At 38.9% G+C, this 24,450-nt stretch overlaps 1 protein-coding gene across 1 annotated transcript; it reads left to right on the top strand.

Moving 5' to 3' along the window:
• Positions 1 to 4,460: 4,460 nt before the first annotated feature.
• On the top strand, positions 4,461 to 24,022 carry LOC120927314 (pancreatic secretory granule membrane major glycoprotein GP2-like). The gene is made up of 11 exons (XM_040337898.1): positions 4,461 to 4,567; positions 8,206 to 8,226; positions 12,997 to 13,194; positions 13,317 to 13,418; positions 14,857 to 15,077; positions 17,353 to 17,507; positions 18,111 to 18,353; positions 19,504 to 19,660; positions 19,793 to 19,856; positions 21,189 to 21,218; positions 23,598 to 24,022. Exons 1-11 carry the CDS (start codon positions 4,519 to 4,521, stop codon positions 23,657 to 23,659), a joined length of 1,302 nt encoding a protein of 433 aa, XP_040193832.1. The 5' UTR covers positions 4,461 to 4,518; the 3' UTR covers positions 23,660 to 24,022.
• Positions 24,023 to 24,450: the final 428 nt, after the last annotated feature.

Below are 24,450 nucleotides of genomic sequence, written 5' to 3'. Positions count from 1 at the left end.
CCTGATGGAAGCACAAAACTGAAGATTTGTATCCCTGCTCCTGTTTTTAATTGAATCCTTGCGTTTTTTTTGCGTTTCTTTGCTTCTTTTTTGGACTTCAAAGTTGCTTTTTTTATTGCTTTTCTGTTGGACTTTAAGTGATCACTCAGGATTATTGCTGAAAGTGTGCGGCAGTTTTCATTCACTTATATTGCTGCTTGCTTTCATCACTTGTGTATGAGTGGCATTGTGTTTATATTCACATTAATTCTCATATGTTTTTTTAAGTTTATATACATATACACTTTTATAGTCGCTTGTTTATGTGATTTTTTAGGTTGCGCATTATTTTCACTTTATTACATTTACTTCCAGTTTACTATTCAAACTATTTCTATAATTGCAGCACCTTGTCTTTGTCATATATATATTTTTTGTCATATTTGGAATTTTGTCCCAGTGGGGACAAGTATTATCCACATATATATTTAATTCTTTCACGTGGTGGCATTGTTTTGCACTTTGTTGCACTATTACACACCCCGTTTCCTTGAGGATAGCACGGATTAACCCTACTACACATGGTCTAACAAGTGCCAATAGTCAGATGAAAAGTCCAAAAGAGCTAAAACACTTTGAGGGGTGTCCCCTCTTCCTCAGAGCTCTGAGGAAGAGGGGGCACTCCTCGAAACGTGTCAGATCTTTTGTAAATTGTCACAAAGTTAATGTGCCAAGCTGGTGCCCCCTTTGTTCCTTTCATTTCAAGGTTCACAAATAACTGTCTGATTCGCTCTTCTATCCCATACATGTGTTGAATCCGCTACTCTGGTTTCCCACAAGGTAAAAATTGGATAAACTGTAGGTTAGAATTTCAGATAGCAACAGGGAAATTACCAATATAGAAATATAGCTTCTGACAGGGTTGGCTGTGGGTGCACCTTCTCTGAGCAATATGTTCTAGAGTAAGATAAAATACACCAAAAATAATTTTGTAAGCAGATCACCTACAGTACAGACCAAAAGTTTGGACACACCTTCTCAATCAAAGAGTTTTCTTTATTTTCATGACTATGAAAATTGTAGATTCACACTGAAGGCATCAAAACTAAATATAAAACTAAATAAAATATATTTCATATTCTAGGTTCTTCAAAGTAGCCACCTTTTGCTTTGATTACTGCTTGGCACACTCTTGAGGAGCTTCAAGAGGTAGTCACCTGGCGCAGCACCCCATCACTCTCCTTCTTGGTCAAATAGCCCTTACACAGCCTGGAGGTGTAATTGGGGTCATTGTCCTGTTGAAAAATAAATGATGGTCCAACTAAACGCAAACCGGATGGAATAGCATGCCGCTGCAAGATGTTGTGGTAGCCATGCTGGTTCAGTATGCCTTCAATTTTGATTAAATCCCCAACAGTGTCACCAGCAAAGCACCCCCACACCATCACACCTCTTCCTCCATGCTTCATGGTGGGAACCAGGCATGTAGAGTCCATTCGTTCACCTTCACAAAGACACAGGGGTTGGAACCAAAGATCTCAAGTTTGGACTCATCAGACCAAAGCACAGATTTCCACTGGTCTAATGTCCATTCCTTGTGTTCTTTAGCCCAAACAAGTCTCTTCTGCTTGTTGCCTTTCTTTAGCAGTGGTTTCCTAGCAGATATTCTACCATGAAGGCCTGATTCACACAGTCTCCTCTTAACAGTTCTAGAGATGTGTCTGCTGCAAAAGGTGGCTACTTTGAAGAACCTAGAATATGAAATATATTTTCAGTTGTTTCACACTTTTTTGTTATGTATAATTCCACATGTGTTAATTCATAGTTTTGATGCCTTCAGTGTGAATCTACAATTTTCATAGTCATGAAAATAAAGAAAACTCTTTGATCGAGAAGGTGTGTCCAAACTTTTGGTCTGTACTGTATTTTGTTGGAAATTTAAAGTACCCATAACCTGGCTTAATGTAATGGTTTGGATTGTGGAAATTTGAAAAAGAAACCTCCCTTGAAGTATTATCTTACTACTGCATTTTGCTTTTTGTGTTTGTGTTTTTAGCGTCTTTTGGAACTGTAACATCACAGTTAGTGATGACTGATATACATACATAATCTTTCAGATATAAAAGGTCAATAGTTCATGCATCATAATTATCTGGCTAAAACAGAATTCTTTGTAGATCAGAGATATATTTGCAAATATTCTGGATAATTAATGGGCTAGGTTTACTTAAAGAATAGAGATTGTTTACTGAGCTTAGTGAATAAAGTAAAGCTATGCAATTTCCCATGAGCGTGACATGACGTTCAAAGTGATACCTTTTATTTACAAAGCTAAATAAATGTAAAATACATTTGTAATTACATTACATGTAAAATATAAAAAAATACTGTAAATTTAAAAAAGCAATCCAGGTGGGTTTTGAACTCTCCTGACTCAATCATCCTTTGTTACAGTATTAAAATAAAAAATAAAAATTGTTTGACGAAAAAATAATTATCACTAGTGAAGTGTTTCAATATGTAAAGTAAGATGCTATCTATAAATATGCCCTATTCGTGCTGAAGGCTATTGTTTTATCTGGTTGTTCAACAGGTATTTAGACAGTACTTCCCTCAGTCTACTGCTTGAGGTGATTTTTTTTCTTTTTCTCTTTACTAATTGTTCTGTGGATTATTCTCTGCTCGGGGCATATTGTCTTTTAAGGAAACCTGGCCTCAGCCAAAAATATAAGCACTATAAAATGTCCAAATCCAATTCATATCTCATTACATTTTTCTTTAAAAATGCTTTCTTTTTTATTTTGATTGCTCTAAACCATCAGTCTTTGAAATCATTTCTGCATTCAGCCACAATTCCACTAATGATTTTTGGTGTATTCTATCCTACTCTGAATATTCATAGATAGAACATATTGCTTAAAGCAGGTGTACCCATTGCCTGTTTTTCACTAATCTGTATGGACCATACTGAGTAAAATATGTAGACCATCATCACTGACCTCTCCTGAATCTACTAATTGTCTGGACGTTAAAGTGCATGTTAAGACCTCTTCTTATTTTTAGTTTTGGATTAGGAATGGCTGAAAACACATTTTGTTCTTTGTGTCTCATTTATCAATTTTACATTACTTTATGTCCCATTGGCACAACAGTAAGTCAGAGGAAATCTATCCAAAAAAAGGCTAATGCCGCGTACACACGATCGGTCAAACCGATGAGAACGGTCTGATGGACCGTTTTCATCGCACCAAACCGATCGTGTGTGGGCCCCATCGGTTATTTATCCATAGGTTAAAAAAAAGCAATCTTGTTTTAAATTTAACCAATGGATACCTAACCGATAGAAAAAAAAACCGATCGTTAGTAGGCACAACCATCGGTTAAAAATCCACGCATGCTTAGAATCAAGTCGTTGCATGCATTGAAGCATTGAACTTCATTTTTTTTCAGCACGTCGTTGTGTTTTACGTCACCGCGTTCTGACACAATCGTTTTTTTAACCAATGGTGTGTAGGCACGACTGACCATCAGTCAGCTTCATCGGTTAACCGATGAAAACGGTCCATTAGACCGATCTCATCGGATGGACCGATCGTGTGTACGTGGCATAACAGTAGTTAGCCACATTCAACTGGACTTGTTCTAAATTGTTAAAGACATTTTGAAGCTTATCCAAGCTAGTAAAATAATCCCTAAAATGTAGGCTGCAGATCCCCCCATCTGATATCTGGTAAATATGTATTATAATATAGGACACAGTTGTTCTGCAGCTCATTTGTTAAATTACACATAATGTATGTAGAAACATTTACTAACAAAACACATATATTCTGTGTGTAACAGAATTTGTGACACCTCACTGATGACAGAAAAGATAGGTAAGGCCTAGGTGTCTTGCCAAAATCAGCTTAAAACCTTTGGTTAAAAAAAAAAAAAAGCTAGTACTGTATTTCCACACGTTAAAACAAAATAATACCCATCTTATTTTGATTTGAAAAATAGTTGGTAGAGCTGAATAAGTTGAATTGAATAAATTAGGATTTTACTAAATTTGCACACTTGCTATTTAGACATTGATTGCATTTTTTTTCCAGAGGAATATCAATGTTTGAATTCATCCAGGAGAAATTACAGTCAATTTATTAGTAATAATTATATTACTGGAAGCCACATAAAGCCGTATATATGACTTTATTTTCAACTTCTTTATTTTAAGTGACATATCAGAATATCCATTTGTTGAATGAAGGATACTTCAACTTAACATTTTTGACCCCTATGTTACCTCATCGCTCCATACACTTCCTTTGAATGAATTTTGACGTACATGTTATTATACACTAACAAAACACACCACTCCTATTTTTAAAGTGTCCTTTTCTCCTTAGAAATCCACTCTATTTAGATGTCAATCAGTACATGTATTGAATTGAAATTCCCTCCCACATGACACTATATATTGTCACAATATTAAGGCATGTTCTACTTCACTAGAACTGTTGTCCTAAGAGTGTCCCACCATAAGAGACAACAGCCAACATGCTTGTCCTACATGTCTTATTGCTTGTAGCCGCTCTTCTGCAGAAAGGTATGCTTTTTCAAACACTTTGTTATCTCATATAATTCTGCACATTAGCTAGATGATTGCAGTCCTTCAGCTGTTGATGAACTACATTTTCCAGCATGTTATATCAGCCGCTGATTTGCTGTTCCTCAACAATCAGAGGATACCAGACTTCATATGAAGGATTTGAACATCACTCTAGCTAACTAATTAGGGATTGGATTTGAGCTAGTTGTTGAGATCTCTATATCGGATAGCTAATAATTTATACTAAACTATTTATTTAGGTTACATTCAGTAGAATTAGTGTGGTTCTTGGTATAACTGATTGACCTAAAAATATGGTGTAGCAAGCTATGCTAAATATGTCTTGCACATCAATGTAATGCTAAAACAGAAGCATCAACAGGCAATGTCATTGGGTGTACACATGTGCATTGTTGTAAAGCGGAAAAATGTTGATGCTGACTTGCTGCAGGCTCCATTTTCATGCCTTTGTATGTGGCCAGAGTGCACCATCAAGTAATGAAAGCTTCAGTTAATACATATTTGCATTGCTTTACATGCTTGAAGTAATGAAAATAAATGTATCTCATAGGTATATTTGTATTGGAATTTTAGAGTTGTATACCATACTACAAATGTTATTATTATTTTTATTATAATTAATAGGAGTAATGTTTATTTTATACACAGAATGGGTGCACCATAGGTATATAAAGATACTTAAAAGTTGTTAAATTAATAATGACACACGGTACCTATGCATGTTTTTTAAGCTCAGTTTTAGTAACTCTGGTAAGCTCATCCTAAATGCATCCTCACTGATTGATGGCATGAGATATGAGTTTATCACTATAACAAGGCGATGATGTCACCTTAAGGTGATTTATCACCTTAGCAAGACAACCTTAATATGAGACCCATGGGGCCTTAGAAAAGTTAGTAATAACCCCCCCCCCCCAGCAATGATGTAAGTGACCTCAATAATCTCCCCTTCATTGGTGGTCAAACTCCCCCCTACTGGTGTTCAGACGGAGGCTTAAGCTGTAATAAGACCACTCTCTTCCCGTCCCCACAGTATTGGTGGTCAGTGGCAGGCTCAAGCTATAATAATAAACCCCAAAAAAAGCAAAATATAGCAGCCCCTCTGATCTGTTTAAAACTAGCAACAGGAAAAGTGCACATAGGCAGGGTCATATACAAGACAGTATATTTTAGTTGGATACATTTCCAGACAGATGTGGAAGCCACATCAAGGTACCTCTAAAAAGTGTGGTCCCTAACTTTAAACTGATGCAAAAAAGACAGCAGGCTCATCTGAAGTCAGCTTAGTTTAAAGGCAGCTATACGTTTGCTGGATAGCTCGAAGGGAACCCCTTTTGGATTGTTTTGTAATAGGAACTCCCAACATTGGTAGTCAGTAAAAGGCTCAGGCTGTAATAAGAAATGTCTTGCCCACAGCATTGGTGGTCAGTGTCAGGCTTAGGCTGCAATGATAACATTCCCAGCATTGGTGTTCAGTGGTTTACTTAACTGAGCACACACTCATGTGCTGCAGCCTCTACCCCTCAGATAGAACTCTACTTATGATGTTGGGCAGAGGTGATTTCACCTAACAGTTCCAACTTCTTTCAGTGCAGGGTGCTGGAATACAAAGAGCGTTTCAGCACTCCGCACATCAATGTCACTCTTCATGCCACCACTACACCCTCTAAAGCCTGGTGCTGACCACTGCTCCAGCCCCTGGCTCTGTGGGCAAGACAGAAAAAACACTCATTCTTGCATGCCAACTTACAACTGTTACTGTCAGACAATGCATCTTCACATCAAAACAATATCAACACACAAGTTCACAATCTTCTCCTCCATGACAATGGTCATATTTCCATCATTCTATGATAGAACCCCAGCCATGGATATGGTGGGTAAAGTAGAAAACATATGTCAACTTTTTGTTAATTAGGAACATCCTGAAAGAAGCAATATAATTATTTAAGAACAGAAAATATGACCATCAAAACTTTAGTTTCCCCACTGATTAAAAATATAGTTAAATCATTCTAACGACTGTTTTTACATTTTTTATATAGAATATATTTTAATTATTATTAATAGATTTAGCACCTTGCACTTGTTTCAATGGATTGCATGAATTGTAAAATTAGTTAATCAGCTAGAAATATGTGTTGGTTGTTTTATTACTAGACACACTGAAAAGAGAATATTGTCAGAAACATGTATGGTCTTTACCCATAGTTTGCTTCAATCTGTTATATGACGTTAGAATTGTTTTTAGATTTTGAGGCCCTGTGTCTTATCAAGTTTATATAATTAACAGTGGCAATTTGAAGTATTGCATCAATTCAGATTGCTGACATAGTTTGTGTTAAACCTAGTAAATTATTTCTACAGCTCAAATAAGCAAATATTACACTTTTTTCTAAATTGGATACAAGTTGAATTCACAACTCAAGTTTACATAATAATAATAATTTTTGTGTTCAAAAATAGAAGAGAGCATTATGCAATGTGTGAAATGGAACAATAAAAAAACACAAAGAGCAACAAAGCACAAAGCAATGGATTTGAAAGAGATTAGAAAGTGTAGCTTTGCATTGTAGTGGTAAGCAACAATCCACCGGAGTACAGACTGATATGATGATGTCAGCAAGCACAATGCCTTTTTTCTTTTTTTGGTGAGCAGTGATCCATACAAAACCACTGTATTGGTCTCAGTCTCACCCTACCACACCCTGCACAGGTGCAATACTTGGTAGGTCAGCTTTAATCCTAAGCAAATCACTTCTAAAGGTATGGAAAAAGTCAAATTATCAAAGGTACTTTACTTTTAGAAATATGCCAAAAATACAAAACCAGACTACTTATATATACTGTATTTATTGGCGTATAACACTCACTTTTTTACCCTGAAAATAGAGGGTAAACTGTGCCTGGGTGTTATACGCAGGGGGCTGTGAAACTTCCCTCTTAAAGTTAGGTTGCGTGTTATACACCGATAAATACGGTAATTAAACTAAGCAGGGCTACAGTTTACTCACCCTTTGTTATATGAAGTTTAGACCCTAGCGTCAAATGTTATTTTCTGAACATTTATATCTAATAATTTGAATATGTTTTGAGATGTGTGTGTATATATATATATATATATATATATATATATATATATACATATATATATTATCATTTAGTAATATCGTAGATTTCATTTATCTAAACATACTATCTAAAGAGTAAGTGTGTATATATATATATATATATATATATATATATATATATATATATATATATACACAGTATATATGTAGTGTTACATAGGATTTAAAAAGAAAATCCCCTCTGGTTGTCAAAGAATATACATGGTAAATGGGACATTCAATGTTTTTTAAATTGGGCAAATCTATAAATTATTTTTAAGGAGCACTAAAACCCATTATCTTGGTATCTTTGGACTTATAGTTGCAATAATTTATGATGATAGCAGTAGTCAAGACAAACATAGTCCACCTAATAGTTTATGAGCTGGGACAAAATGTCAGATGTAGAGAAACTGTTAACCAGCTACAATATCAGTTAATGCTTATAAAAACATGATGTATAAATGTTGTACTGATCTTAAGTTCCTTTTTTCTTCCCTTTAGGAGATGCTAATACATGCTACCGTAAGTATTCTTGGTCCATATGTCCCATGGCTTTATATACACAATAGATATATAGATAACCAGACATAACGATAATTAAACTATATATATACTGTATGTGTTAACACATGAAAGAAACATGACCTTTCCTTTGTACTGGCCACACCAGGGGTTGTCTCCGGCCATTTTTTATTTTTTTGCTGATGCTGGAGGGGAGTTTAATCTCTGATTCTGAATCACATGTTAAACTGAACACAGAAATGCTTAGTTGGAAAATGTAAAACTAGATAGTAAGCAATCAATGTGTAGTAATAATACAGACTGCAGCCCCCTTGGGCACATCAAATAGAAAAAAGCTATGGTTCATTCATGATGCACTAAGCAGTTGGCTAAAGAGGCATGGTTAAATAAAACATGAGTCTATTCACTATATACACTTATCCTTACCCAGAAAATTAGCCTTAATTTCTGTTCCACTAGGCAGACTCTCAGGCCCCGTGCACACGTTCGAGGAACTCGACGGGCAAAACTCATCGTTTTGCTCATCAAGTTCTGTGTGAAGCCGCCGAGGATCTCGGCGAGCCAACTTTCCTCATTGAACAACGAGGAAATAGAGAACATGTTCTCTATTTGGCTCGACGAGGAACTCGTCTGCTTCCTCGGCCGAAAGTGTACACACGCCGAATTCAGCTCCGATCGAGTTTCTGGCTGAATTCTGCCGAGAAACTCGGCCGTGTGTACGGGGCCTCACAGACAAACATAAACAAGACTGGGTTTATAATGTTAACATGTCTTGTGTAAAGCTGACCATACATTATACAATTTTCTTATTATATTTCTTTTAGATTTACCTTCAAATATGTAGTGCAAGGGCCTGCCGGATTGCATACAAATTTAAAGTTGACCTACAATACAAATACAATACAAATTTAGGTTTGACCTCATATTATATGGTTTTGGTAAATCTAAAGGAAAATTGTACAAGAAAATTGTGTAATGTATGGCCATCCTAAAGCCAGCTCATTTATTTGAATAGGCTACCTAATGCACCAAAACACTCCAAAAAGGTGCATTCACAATTTTTATTGTAGTGTATTACCATGCATTGCGGTACACTGAAAAAATGAATTAACCACTTACCGACCGCCCAACGACGATATACGCCGGCAATATGAAGAGGGATATCTTGGTTATCTGCCATAACCGAGGTATCCATCTGTTCAGGCGGCAGTCCGGTAAAAGATAATGGTGGTCTCTGTGGCGGATTCGCTGCAAGATCACTACTTTCGGCGGTGGGAGAGGGGCCCCCTTACCGCCACTCTCCCGCACCCTACGCCGCTTACCGGAGCTGTTGGTAATGGCGTAAGGAGATCGGGTCCTGTCAGTGGCTGGGTATGGATACGGGTGAGGGCAAGATGGCCCCCACCAGTCTCCATACCATAGCAGGGCGTAAGCAACGTCAAAACGTCACTTCTGCCCATTGCTCTTAAAGGGCCATTTCTTTGTAATTTTTTCAAATGACAATTTTTTTTTATTGCATTTTAGTCTAAATATGAGATCGGAGGTCTTTTTGACCCCAGATCTCCTATTCAAGAGGATCTGTCATGCTTTTTTCTATTACAAGGAATATTTACATTCCTTGTAATAGGAATAAAAGTGACCCATTTTTTTTTTAATTGTGTAAAAATAAATAAAATAAAGTAAAATAAATAAGAAAGAAAAAAGCGCCTGTCCCGATGAGCTCGCACGTAGAAGCAAACGCCTGCGCGAGCAGGGCCGCTGTTAGAAATCATAGGGCCCCGTACAGCCTACCTGACAGGGCCCCACTTCAACCACGCCCTTGCCACCTCCCCCGACCTCACTCCTGACCCCGACTTGAAGCAAAATGCAGGTTTGTTGCTGTTTACATATGTGTGTGGAGCCAATGCATATGTTTGCAATTGGTAAGCATGACATTTCTTTTAAATTGTATTTTATTTATTACAAATAATAAAAAAATATATATCTTTCACTGTATCTTTACATTTTGTTTGGTAATTTTTGCTTTCACAAGGGATGGACAATATTCCATGTGATAGCATGGGCCATGAGAGGTCCACTTTATGGAGAGAGATGTTTTTTTTTTAGACCCCATATCTGTCTTCTGGCCTCCAAAGCATCTGATCAAACTAAGACCAGTTTGACCAGAGGCTTGTTCAAGTCGGTAATGGCTTCTTTACGTGAGACCAAAACCAGGAGTGATAAAATCTTTGTCACTTCTGGTTTCTGATGTCACACGGTGGGAGGAACGACATCCATCTCTCTCACTGTGTCCCAGCAACTGGATGCTACTGGTCACATCTTAAAAGCAGTAAAGGCTGTGGTGGGACCCCCTTCCATTGCCCGTAAAAGTAATCCAGGGGCTTCTTAGCCACTATGATTACTTTTACTTTAAGCAGAGTCAATGGGTCTAAAAAATGATATCTCGATCATTGCTTTAGTGATGACCGATATATCAACCTTCCAATCCAGTGATGATGGGAAGCAGTTAAAGTGGATTGGTTTGGGGGTGGGCAGTAAAAATGTAGCTCCGCTGCACGTTTACTTCTCCCCCAAGTGACGTTTAAAGTAGCATGTTTCTTATCATCAGGTTACAATTATCACACAGGCAGCACAGTAAGCAGGGGCTCTATCATGGCTTTATCATGGCTCTGTCATGGCTCTATGTCCCATGGCTGTTGAGTGCTGGATTAGTTAACTTATGGATGTATTGTATATAACAGACTGTAACAGTACAACCAACCAAAGTCAGCACCCAAAAGCAATGTGACACAGAGCCATGACAGAGACCCTGATGTGCTGCCTGTGTGATGATTGTAACCTGCTGTGCGATAAATAATAGTATTCTTTCCTCTATTCCCCACTCACTGTGTCCAGTGCAGCCACGATCTCCTCCTGCTCTCCTGATCTCCAGCCGCTCAACTTCTTCACATCTCTTGAGAGAAGCAGCCAGGAGCCGAACGGAGAATCGCTGTATCACTCCGCCAGCTGGGACTCATAGAATAGTGGGGCGGCATGATGTACATGCACCCCGAAAATAGAGAAATAGTCCCACCACTGTGCTCCTCTCCTGGGCCCTGTGTTGACCAGATGAGGCCCAGGAAAACAATATACCCACTCTGTAAAGCAAGTGGAAGTGGGGAAAAGTGTAGAATTTTTTTTTTTAAATGCAGCAACAAATTGTCATGATGCCCGGGCCCCACTGTGTAGCTGATCTGGGCGGGCCCGGTACAACAGGGCTGGTTGTACTGCCCTATCAGCGGCCCTGTATGTGAGCATATGAAAACGGTGTTCAAAGCACACATGTGAGGTATCGCCGCCATAGTTAGAGCGGGAGCAATTATTCTAGCCCTAGACCTTCTCTGTAACTCAAAACATGCAACCTGTAGAATTTTTTAAACGTCGCTTATGGAGATTTTTAAGCGTAAAAGTTTGACGCCATTCCACGAGCGGGCGCAATTTGTCTTATTTTTTTATTCAAAAAAGTACATTTCTTTCAAAAAAAGTGCTCTTGTAAGACCGCTGCGCAAATACGGTGTGACATAAAGTATTGCAATGACCTACATTTTATTCTCTAGGGTGTTACAAAAAAATATATATAATGTTTGGGGGTTCTAAGTAATTTTCTAGCAAAAAAATTGTTTTTAACTTGTAAACACCGAGTCTGAAAAACAGGCTCGGGCTGAAGTGGTTAAGAATAAAACGATTCACACTGATACCAGTATGAACCCAGCCTTAAAGCGGGGTTTCAACCACAATTAGCATTTTTTAAATGTATGTCCTTTCATTATGCGTTTTTATAATATAAATCCGGTCACTTACTATTTTACAATCCGCCGCCGCTCTGCATAGTTATTCAAAAAAGATAGTTTATAAAACTATGTCCACACCGTTGTCATTTTGCTTGTGGGCATTGTGAAGCCCACAAGCACTTACTTCCTGGAAATCATGGATGGGGAGTGATAATTGGGTAGCGCACTGCATCCTGGGAAATGATGACACACATTTCCCAGGAGCATTAGAGGGAGATGATGTCATAATCCTAGGTGATTCCAAAGGCAGATTTTGTGGGACCGCATAGCAACAGGCATTTCCAGATGAGTAAAAAAAAAAATTTTTTTATCTTTTTTAAATCTAATGAGCACAATAATGAAAAAAACATTTTGGGATGAAAACTCCACTTTAGCCCAGGTTCACACTGGGTACGATTTGGTACGATTTGAGATGCGATTTCACATGTCAAATCGCATCTCAAATCGGCGGCATTTGCCGGCAATGGCACCGTCCTAATCGGTGCGACGCCGCATCTGCGGCGCTGCACCGATTTCAAAAAGTAGTTCCTGTACTACTTTTTGCGATTTCGGGCCACGATTTACATTGAACCCTGCACAGATGTCTCTTAAATCGTGGCTGAAATCGCGGCAAAATCGCGGCAAAACCGCAGCCGCAAAATTTTACCGCGATTTTGAATTCGCAGCAGTGTGAACCTAGCCTTAAAGTCAATTTGTTTACTTTAGGATTTCTTTAAGGACTAAATCAAGCAAACAAAATAATGTTTTTTTTTATAGACTAAGGAAAGTTTACAAGATTTGTAATAGTTTCTGGGTCTTCATTGTGGAGATTTCCTCTTACATCTTATACCAATGACAATTATAGAAATCAGAGGTGATACAGAGGATAGCACAATACTATTATGTGGTAAATATTGATTCTAAAGTAGTACATTCCTGCTGTTTTTATTATTCTTTACAGAACCACTAACTGCTGCAGACACAATCCTGTGTAGCGATCCTACATGTGGTGGTGGATCTTGTACAGTAGCCAATGGATGTGCATGTAATAGTGACGCCGCTATAACCTGTGTTCCGACAACTGAATGTGCCACAGTGGCCAATAATATTTGTTGCCCTACAGGCTATTACTGGTCACCAACAGACAAATGCTGTACAGGTAACTTGAGTTATTGAATTTATTTTGTCTTTTTGGATGCCTTTTCAGTAGAATCAACTGTAGGAATCTGAAGTTTAACTTGTAGTACTTTTGACAACTTTTTTTTTTTCCGCCTATTACAGCCACTCTTATCTGCAACCCTGCTTGTACCAATGATAAGATTTGCACAAATGTCAGCTCGGAAGCCATTTGCGACTGTAATACTACACTCTACAGTGGTCAGAGTAAGTCCCAGAAACCTTAAAATATGGTATAATAACTGTTATTGTTGTTATTTGCTCAATTGTTTTCAGCTTGTACATGTTGTTATCACTTGTGAAACAAACTGCTGCATTAAAAGCTGAAAAATGTTTTAGTGACCTCTAGCTTTGGAACACTGGACACTGGAGAAGATTTGCTAAAACTGGTGAACAAAGAATCTGGTGCATCTGTGCATAGGAACTAATCGGCTTCTAGGTTTTAGCACTCGTTCACATTGAATGTGGCATTGAAATCGTGCGACTTCATCTGAAATCGCACAATTTCAAAGCTGCATGTCAGTGCAACTTCAAAGACATCTGTGTGGCTTCATGCACAGATGTCTATGCAAGTTGCGCCCAAAATCAGTAGGACAGATGCTACTTTTTCAAATCGATGCGGCACCACAAAGTTGGTGTCGCACTGATATAAACAGTGCCAATAGGGGGTCAAATTGCTTAACAAGTCGCTCTAATGTGAACAAGGGCTAACTGTCCAAGTTTAACCACTTAAGCCCCAGACCATATTGCTGGTCAATGACCGGGCCACTTTTTGAGATTCGGCACAAAACAAACAAAATTGGCGTCCTTTTTGGTGGTATTTGATCACTTCTGCGGTTTTTAGTTTTTGCGCCATAAACAAAAATAGAGCAACAATTTTGAAAAAAAATTCAATATTTTTTACTTTTTGCTATAATAAATATCCCCAGAAAATATATATAAAAAAAATGTTTCCCTCAGTTTAGGCCAATACGTATTCTACATATGTTTGGTAAAAAAAATCGCAATAAGCGTTTATTTATTGGTTTGCGCAAAATTTATAGTGTCTACCAAATAGGGGAAAGTTTTATTGCATTTTTATTAATATTTTTTTTTCTAGTAATGGCGGCAATCAGCATTTTTTATTGTGGCTGCGACATTATGGCGGACACATCGGACACTTTTGACACTATTTTGGAACCATTGTCATATTTACAGCGAACAGTGATATAAAAATGCACTGGTTACAGTAAAAATGACACTGGCAGTGAAGGAGTAAACCAGGAGGGGGCGCTGTAGGGGTTAAGTGTGCCCGCGGGGACGGTCACAGAGAAGAGGACCGGATCTTAAAGGGGAAGTACATGTACGCCCTTGTGCCCAGGGGAGTACCCTTGTGCCCAGCCGTGCCATTTTGTCGGTGTATATCGTCGTGCAGCGGTCCTCAAGCTGGTTAATGCAGAGGGACTGATAGGAACACCAGATATTTCACACAAAGGAAGCAATATAAAGATAATAGGATACTTTTTAAAACATGCCCATATCAGGAATATGAAATGTTGGGTTTACATATTCTTTAAGATATCATGGAAGTAGACACGCTAAGTATGCATTGTCACATCCAACATTTGTAATAGTGTGCCTTCTTATTTTTTCTGCTTTGTTTTAGACTCATCATCTCTGTCTCCAATAATAAATTGTGGATCAAATGTCATAACGGTCTCCCTTAGTGAATGCTTATTGGAGTCGATTGGCTATGATTCCCAAAGCTTCCAGTTAAACAACAACTCAGACTCCTGCACTAACACCTACACACAGACCATCAACAACCAGACTATGATGACAATCCAGGCTTTACCCCAGACAGGATGGTGTGGGAATGTCATGACTGTAAGTATATCTGTAGAGATCAGTTTATAAATATGTGCTAGTATACTGACAATATAGTATCAAACACATCAATAATCAGACAAGGTTAGTTTGTTTTACACCTATGTCAACATTCAGATACAATGGATGTTTTGCATAAAGGACAGCTAGAATTGAAATAACGTATGAAGCCATTGCCTACATTCACATCCGAAATGTGGTGTTTTATGATTTGGCCAAGTGAGTGTTTATTATAGATAAACCCAATATTTGGGTAAGTAGGCAGTGTACTCAGACATGATTTACAGAGGCTCTAAGGGCCAGATCCACAGCCAGCTGCCGTAACTTAAATATTCCCATTTAAGTTACACCGCCGCAAAATTTCTACCTAAGTCCCCGATCCACAAAGCACTTACCTAGAAATTTTCGGCTGTGTAACTTAAATCTGGCCGGCGCAAGGCGTTCCTATTCAAATGGGGCGAGTCCCATTTAAATTAGGCGCGCTCCCGCGCCGGACGTACTGCGCATGCTCACGACGTCATTTTCCCGACGTGCTTTGCGCTGTTTTAAGTTGCGCTGGTTTTTGAGAATCGCGACGGGCGTAAAAAAAAAATCCGAGTTGCGGCGGGAAAAAAAAAAATTGAAAAAAAAAAGACGGCGACGCGGGATAGAAGGGTCTACTTTTACAAGGCCTAAACAGTTTAGGCCTTGTAAAACCAGCCCCAATTTTGCGTCTGCAAACTAATACTTACGGAGAAAAAACGAAGCGTAAAAGCTTTGTGGATCTCCGTAAGTGCTAATTTGCATACCCAAAGCAGCATTTCGACGAGAAATGCCCCCATCGGCGGCCGAGGTACTGCATCCTAAGATCCGACAGTGTAAGTCCCTTACACATGTCGGATCTTCTGCCTATCTATTGGAAACTGATTCTGTGGAACAGTTCCAAAGATAGAAACATGGATACGACGGCGTATCAGTAGATACGCCGTCGTATCCCTTTTGTGGATCTGGCCGTAAGTGTCCAAGCTCAGAGCAGGCTAGTGTTGGTCAACTGGGCAGATGTTAGCCTGCACACTTGTATTACTGTACATTTGCTAGAAAGTATGTTACACATTGGATACAATTTCAAAATGCTTCTACTTCATCTATGAGAAACACAATGCAAGTGGTGCCATTACATCCACAGAACATTTATATGTGCATTGAACTTCATGGTCTATTCCATGCACCTACAGTAGTCTAAAGCCTCGTACACACGATCAGTCCATCCGATCGTTAAAAAAACGATCGTGTCAAAACGTGGTGACGTAAAACACAATGACGTGCTGAAAAAAATGAAGTTCAATGCTTCCAAGCATGCGTCGACTTGATTCTGAGCATGCGTGGATTTTTAACCGATGGCTGTGCCTACTAACGATCGGTTTTTCCCATCGGTTAGGAATCCATCGGTTAAATTTAAAGCAAGTTGGCTTTTTTAACCGATGGTTAAATAACCTATGGGGCCCACACACGATCGGTTTTGACCGATGAAAACGGTCCATCAGACCGTTGTCCTCTGTTTAACCTATCGTGTACGATACGAGGCCTAATACAGCCTTTTACAACCTGGGGTGCCTTCAGGTTTCTTCAGGAGGGGTGCCTTGGAAAAATGCCTAAAAATTGTCAACATTTTTTGTACAAGACAGCGGGTGTATCAAGTATGCCTTTTAGTTAAACAAAGCCACAGGTTTTCATTGTGCACCATTACAACCTTACAGCCGCCGCCGTCCTAACACCCAATGACATCCTCGGTTGATAAGAAGGACATCGGTTGCCTGCATAGCATCCTTGTTTGTCCCTCCCCTGCCCCTCTTTAATGGGGGGCCTTGAGATTGTGCAGAATTTCAAAGAGTGCATTGACTGAAAAAAGGTTGAGAAAAACTGGTCTAATATGACTGAAGCCTCGTACACACGGCCGAGGAACTCGACGTGCCAAACACATCGAGTTCCTCGGCCAGTTCAGCACTGAAGCCGCCGAGGAGCTCGGCGGGACGAGAGCTCCCATAGAACAACGAGGAAATAGAGAACATGTTCTCTATTTCCTCGCCGAGCTCCTCGTCGGCTTCCTCGGCCGAAAGTGTACACACGACCAGTTTCCTCGGCAGAATTCAGCCAGAAACTCGGTCGGAAGCTGAATTCTGCCGAGGAAACTGGTCGTGTGTACGGGGCCTAAATCTGTGATGTTATCAAGCTTGTTGATCTGTCTATGCAAAAAAAAAAGGATCCAGACATATTTCCCAAATGTTTTGTTTTTCAGATGGATAACACAGCAGTTTATTATTCAAATGTCCTCCACATTGGAATTTCAAACACGAATGTAATTACAGCAAATCCTGTAAACCTCACCTTTTCCTGTTCCTACAACTTGACGATACAGACAAGCTTGGCTGGCGGTTATAATACTTCCACAAAGTAAGAATACTTTTAAAACTATTAAAGTGATTGTAAACCCTCATGTTTTTTCACCCTAATGTAGCCTATACATTAAGGTAAAAAAACACCTTTCAGTGTTCGGCCCCCCAGCCCCCCCGTTTTACTTACCTGAGCCCCGAATTTCGACGTCTCTTTCTCCAACGGCTTCCCGGCTCTTCATTGGACAGATTGATAGCAGCACAGTCATTGGTTCCCACTGCTGTCAATCAAATCCAATGACGCGGCCGCCAGGGGTGGGACCGAGTCATACACTCAGCCTCTATGGACGCTGAGTGTATGACACAGGGCCGCGCCCGCAAGGTAACCTCCTTGGGAGAGAGCTTCCCAAAGGGGGTTATCTAATGCGGGGTAGAGCCGCCGTGGGACCCCAGATCAGGACGATTGGGGCCACTCTGTGCAAAACGAACTGCACAGTGGAGGTAAGTATGACATGTTTGATATTTAAATTGTTTTAAACTCAAAGCTTTAATATCACTTTAAGTGCTAACATTTCACAGAAGAGGTCTAGAAATATTTTGGCCTCTCCCTTACATATACTGTATATTCATTTTCATTTTTCTTCCTTCCTTTCTTGTCTGGTAGCACTGTCAACCTCACGGCAAGCGGGGTTGGCTCCGTGACCACTACAATGGCAGCCTACTGGGATGCACAATATACTCAACCAATACAAAGCAGTGACACAGTACCTGTTGGATCAAGCATCTATATCGGAGTAACTGCAAATGCTGGAGATGTCAACACATTTGTTCTAAGAACAGAGAGATGCGTTGCTACTCCTGATAATAATGTTAATAATGTCAACAATGCAGTCATTTTGAGTGGAGGGTACGTTTTTTGTCATTTCTATAATCATTTCTGTTTTTTATTATTTCCATACTGTATTTCTGACTATCATACAGAGACAAACCCAGTTGTATTAAAGTAAAACTCCAGACAGACAGCCAAATACGCAAAGGAAATACATATAAATGAGTTGTTTTATCTGCCAAATTATTTGTATCTGTGTCCATCCAGTTCTGTCATTTATACATCTCAGAACACAGCTGTTGGGCAGAGCGGGAGACTTGATTTTTCTAATGCTACATTTAAATCTAAAAAGCAAATTTATATTATATTGCAATTTAGCGAAATTCTTAGATGTGGTGGCTGCATTCGTTTTCTTTTTTAGACTTTCTTTCTTTTATTTTCACCTGGTGATCCAGCCAGTGTGTCTGTTGTTTTTCAACACAATCATCTGTCCTGCAGATGTAGCTGTTAAAGGGTTAAGACAAACCATTTACTACTGACAGGGGTGCTTGCAATAGTCAGCTTTTATTTATGCAAAACCTTTATTCCAAAAGGAACAAAACTGTTGCTGTAACTGCTTATAAAGTGTGAGCTGGAGTTTGGCTTCAATTTTACTTAGTGTATCTAAATCTGCTAGTACATCTAACACCCCTCCCCCAAGACTGTTTAATTGTGCCCCCAGTGCTCCTTCATTTAGATGGGGGATCCAAGATTTGTGTTACTGGCCAGATCACCAGGTTTTATTTCAGTGTTAATTTGTCTCATTCACAAAAGGTACCAAGAACCGTGTAGTGTGAGAGTCTAAGGCCTCGTACACACGACCGAGTTTCTTGGCAAAAACCAGCAAGAAACTTGCTGGGATTTTTTTTTTGCCAAGGAAACCGGTCGTGTGTACATTTTTCGACAAGGAAACTGTCGAGGATCCCGTCGAGCCAAAAAGAGAGCATGTCTTCTTTTTCCTCTACGGGAATGGAGAAACTTGCCCGTTGAGTTCCTCGGTCGTGTGTACGAGGCTTCACTGTGTATAATTGGAATGGATTGCTTAGGTAGGCCACACTACTTGGCCGTTCAACCAAAATTCAACTGTGTGTAGACAAAATTAGAGATTATTGACTGCGGACGATGTGTTTAACCAATCTGTAGAGGAAATCCATGTCCAAAATATTAACAATGTTACATTTACTCACAGGTGTCCTGCCAACCAGGGAATCACTGCACAGGTTAAGGATAATGGAGGTTCTCTTGAATCCAGATTCCAGTTTAGCTCATTTGCATTTCAAGGACAGCCATTAGTTTATATCACCTGCACTGTTCGACTATGCAACAAAAACACAACCTGCACAGGGGTAAGAGAATGTCATGTCAAATCCACTAAATATTCTATTCCACATACTTGTAATATTATCATGTGGTTTTATTGTTTTCTATTGTGTAGACATAGTATATAGATCATAACACATTGCACATCTCTATTACAGTGTAATGCTGCTCGTGATGCTGATACTGGACTAGGCGTGTTACAGGTGCCAATCAACTTCATGGGTATGTTCCTCCTAACTGTTTTACAACATTCCTAGGTCGTGTCTTACATGAGAATGTAGGCCACACCTCTCCCTCCCCGAATACCGGCAGTATTCATTTTTAATAAATAAAGACAGTCAACACCAAAGCTTAGTTTATAATTGGCCGCGGCACATTTATTGATGTAATATTTAATAAAGTTAAAATCCATTTAATAATTGTTATTAATACATACATTTCTTAACTTGTAAATAAAAAGTACAAAACAGCTTAGTCTACAGGACCCTAGCAATACTGCGTATCAATAAACACAAGTCCCCCCCTTTAAATGTAAAGGGTGGCCAACCACATAACTTGCCTGCAACAAGGGGTTGGGGGGTGGGGAGCTCCTTGCTGACTTCTGCTAATAGTGGAATATTCCTGCAAGGGGCCGCCTTATATAGAGAGCCCCCTTTCTAGAACACTCCAGTTGATCATATGACCCTCTGGGAATTTCCCCGGTGGTCATGTGACATTCCGGGAAATGCCACAATGTTACAATGTTTTTCCTGCCTAATGCCGCGTACACAGAACCGTTTTTCATAACGTGAAAAATGCAGTTTATAAAATGGTCATTAAAAACGATTGTGTGTAGGCTCCAGAGCATTTTTCTCGACGTGAAAAAGGCCATTAAAAACTTAGAACATACTCTAAATTTTCGCAACGTTTTTCGCATTGTCGTTTTTCACATTGTGAAAAACAGTCATGTGTAGGCTTTGAAAAAACGTGCATGCTTAGAAGCAAGTTATGAGACGGGAGCACTCGTTCTGGTAAAACTAGCATTTGTAATGGAGATAGCACATTTGTCACACTGTAACAGACTGAAAAGCACGAAGACTGAAAAGTGCGAAATGTCTCTCACCAAACTTTTACTAACACGAAATCAGAAAAAGCAGCCCAAAGGGTGGGGCCTTCTAAATGGTACTTCCCCTTTATAGTGCCGTCGTACGTGTTGTACGTCACCTCGCTTTGCTCAAGCATTTTTATAAAATAGTTTTTTCTAGGACATTAAAAATGGTCGTGTGTACGCGGCTTAAGAATCAAATACATTTTTCTTAAAGTGACCCTTTTCTTTTCTTTTTTTTTACATAACAAACAAGTTGGAAGGGGGGGGGGGCACATGCCCATGCTGTTTATGCTCAAATACTTAAGCCCTCTTAGTCCATTCTGATCTGTAACTATTATTCTCCTTTCCATATCTCCCTTACCATCCTATTGATTGTTTCACAACTATTGTTACCCATTCGGCTGTTAGATTTTTTTTTTAATTAGCAGGCTGACTTGCAATAATTGAATATATCATTTTACTTTCAGATGATTACGGAAATTCAGCATCCAGCACAGGTAAGAGAAGCAACGTGATGCTCAGAATTTCATACTATAACACAGGATAACATTTTGAATCATGTGTACATTATGTAATGCATGGTTAATGCTAAGGTCACATGAAAGCTATTGTTGGAGGTTTATTTAAATGAAAATCACAGCAAGAATATTCCTGGTTATGTTCAGATTGCTGTATGATTTCAATGGTGTTCATGTCAGGATCACAGTAGTGACATTGCAGTCAGGAGTGACATTGAGTGTCAGACAGATGATTGTAGAGTGCCATTCGCTGATGAGCTACGTTTGTCAAACATACAAATGAATGGGAATAGCCCTACCCCATCACACATGTTGCTTTTGTTCCAGCAGATTGTTTTCCCAACGCTTGTGTGTCAGAAAAGAAGATTTATTATGATTCAGCACTAAGAACTTAGGGGTTGATTTACTAAACCTGCAGAGTGCAAAATCTGGTGCAGATCTGCATGGTAGCCAATACATTTCTAACTCCAGCGTGTTCAATTAAACTTTCTCCATAAAACCTGAACGATGGCTGGTTTCTATGCAGAGCTGCACCAGATTTTGCACTCTCCAGTTTTAGTAAATAAACCCTCCAGTGTACTTTAGATCTCCTCCTCGTTTCTTCTCCAGCTCTCCCAGGATTGGCTGCTCCACACCTCAACATGATTGGGCATGCTGAAGTCATGTGGTGACTTTTATGGGTTTTGACTAGATGTTAGTAATCATAGCAGAAGTTCAGTGTAAGAACAACACAGGAGAAAATGTGTGTTGACAAGGGGAGTGTAGAGGTGGGTGGGGAGTGTACTGACATCATAAATCCACCCACAAGCTCCGGAACACAGACCCATCCACAGAATCTGCATTTTTTTGGGGTCTCATAACAGACAGAGGGGAGACATTTGACAGGTAAGGATACATGCAGGAGGCATGTATATCCTTATAGATAACCACTATGGCAGTAATTTAGAAAGGATGAGAGTGGGTTTACATCCCCTTTAACACAAAGGGTATTTTTAGCTCAAATGTTTTTTTTATTTATTTTTTATAATTGTGGATAGACTAGGGAAAGGTTACAACTCTTGTAAGGTTTTATTTCTTGCTGTCTGTGTCCCATTGGGGAGTCCTCCATTCACTCCCTGTCCTAAAGACATTATCACTTCTAGATCTTCTGGAAATATTTATTGGTTAAGATTCAGAACATCAAATACAGCCAACATCTCAGGGGGAAGGCTTCTACCTTCTTCAGGGCTTCAGCAATGGAACTTATTAGAATCATGATGCGATGCAATAGAAGACCTATGTTAGGGCTTGTTAAAGACTTTCATCTTTTTGAACTACGCTACAAACATCCAGCAGGCAGACAGCAATACAAACCTGACAAAGGATTTATCACTTCCCTGCTCAAAACTAGACATTTTTTTTTGGCTAGAGATGTACTTTAAATGCTGATAGCTAAATGTTATTGAAGTAATCATTTAAAATCTTTTATTGTTGGAATGTTATTGACAATTGATTGCAGCCCAGAAACCTATATATATAAAGCCCATTATTATTAGACATGATGTGCATTTGTTTTCGTCTGAATGCATTTTCGTTCCGAATTTCAGGTATTTTCGTTATCGTTTTAACAAACGAAAACCGAAAGATCCGACATAAACAAATGCTTTATTTTCGTTTTCGTCGGTCGAATGTGCCTAACCTTAACTCTATTAGTCCAAGATTATTCTACATAGAGAGAAAAGATTCGACATTTTAGAGAGAAAAGATTCGACATTATAGAGAGAAAAGTTTCGACATTAGAGAGAGAAAAGATTCGACATTATAGAGAGAAAAGATTCAACATTATAGAGAGAAAAGATTTGCTGCTGGAATTGGGTGGGGGAAGTAAAATTAAAATAATGATGATGATGAATGTTATTGGCTGATTGTAACCAAAGAGGAGGAGCAGTTAAATAGCTAGAACTAACTTGACATTTCAACATGAACGACGAAGAATCGACAAAGCATTGAAAAACTTTGAATCTGCCATTGAAGGCTTATGGTGTCTGTTGATAGTTCTAAAAAGATTTGACGGAGCAGCTAAACTGTACGACGCGGCAATTGTACATTTTCGGTCAAATGCTTGGCCCATAGGCTATAGAAAAATTCTATTGTTGGTTGACTAGTAATAATAATTAAAAAATATAATTATTACTAGTCATACAACGTTAGAATTCTTCTATAGCTTGTAGGCGGAACATTCGACTGGAAAAGTATGATTTCGGGAGTAACTAAATACATTTATTTTTTGGACAAAAACAAAAATCCGAAACAAAATATTTCAGTGTGGACATGTCTAATTATTATTATTATATCTAACCTCTCTCGCTTTCTTTTTAGCTGTGTCCTGGACTCTGCTGACCAGCTCCCTTGTTGTCTTTTTCTCCATGAAATTCTTCTGAGGAGGATCCTGCTGCTGAGTGGGCTATAAATAAAAAATGGTCTTGGGATATACTTGTATTTAAAGCTGTTTTCTAAGGGACTATAAGTTATTTATTTTTCTTTACCATTCTGATGACAACACATAGTTAAAGGGCTTTGATATGGTTTGACCTTATAACTACGCACATGAGGTCGTTTGAATATATTCCTACTATCCATCACAGACCACATAACCCCTATTATTTTGAGAAACTACCCCACCAAGTGCTCAGGATGTTTTCTCTAAAAAAAATCAACTTTAATTTAAGTATTAAAAAAATCTGCATATACTGAATGTTCTGATTATTATTCCTGCATCAAATAAATATATTTATAATATATCATCTTGGTGGCTTGCTCATTGATATCAGTGTATATGGATATCTACATATTGGTAAAATTAAGATTTGCTTAGGTGATTAGGTCAACATAACTCAAAACCACAAGTGTACAGTAGTTTAAAAGTCCTTTGGGCATATTCATGCATGTAACTGGCTGCTGGATGATATAGCAGGTACCCCTAAATTCCTACACATGTGCTTCATTTAATTCCAGAACAGCACTGTACTCTGAATACTAGCACTTTGCTGGTTGCATGGTGTCCTGTCACCTTCCGCTCCCTTCTCCTCTCTAATGACCAGTGTGGTCACTTATTACGCTCTGTGGCCAATAGGGAGGCAAGGGGTGTGATATTGGGTAAGCCACAGAGCAACCCAATGCAATCCCATACAATAATACGGATACAGGCTCGGAAATATAATTTACGGTTGTA

The sequence above is a fragment of the Rana temporaria genome, chromosome 2 (genome assembly GCF_905171775.1).
Source record: "Rana temporaria chromosome 2, aRanTem1.1, whole genome shotgun sequence".
Lineage (NCBI taxonomy): Eukaryota > Metazoa > Chordata > Amphibia > Anura > Ranidae > Rana > Rana temporaria.
The sequence above is the reverse complement of the archived record's forward strand: the minus strand, read 5'-3'. Positions and strand labels throughout refer to the sequence as shown.

Excerpts from the sequence above, each read along its gene's own strand:
- LOC120927314 (XM_040337898.1), top strand. The coding sequence starts at position 4,519 with ATGCTTGTCCTACATGTCTTATTGCTTGTAGCCGCTCTTCTGCAGAAA. Across the intron at positions 4,568-8,205 it reads AGCCGCTCTTCTGCAGAAAG|GAGATGCTAATACATGCTAC; the intron begins GTATGCTTTTTC and ends TCTTCCCTTTAG. Across the intron at positions 21,219-23,597 it reads AAATTCAGCATCCAGCACAG|CTGTGTCCTGGACTCTGCTG; the intron begins GTAAGAGAAGCA and ends CTTTCTTTTTAG.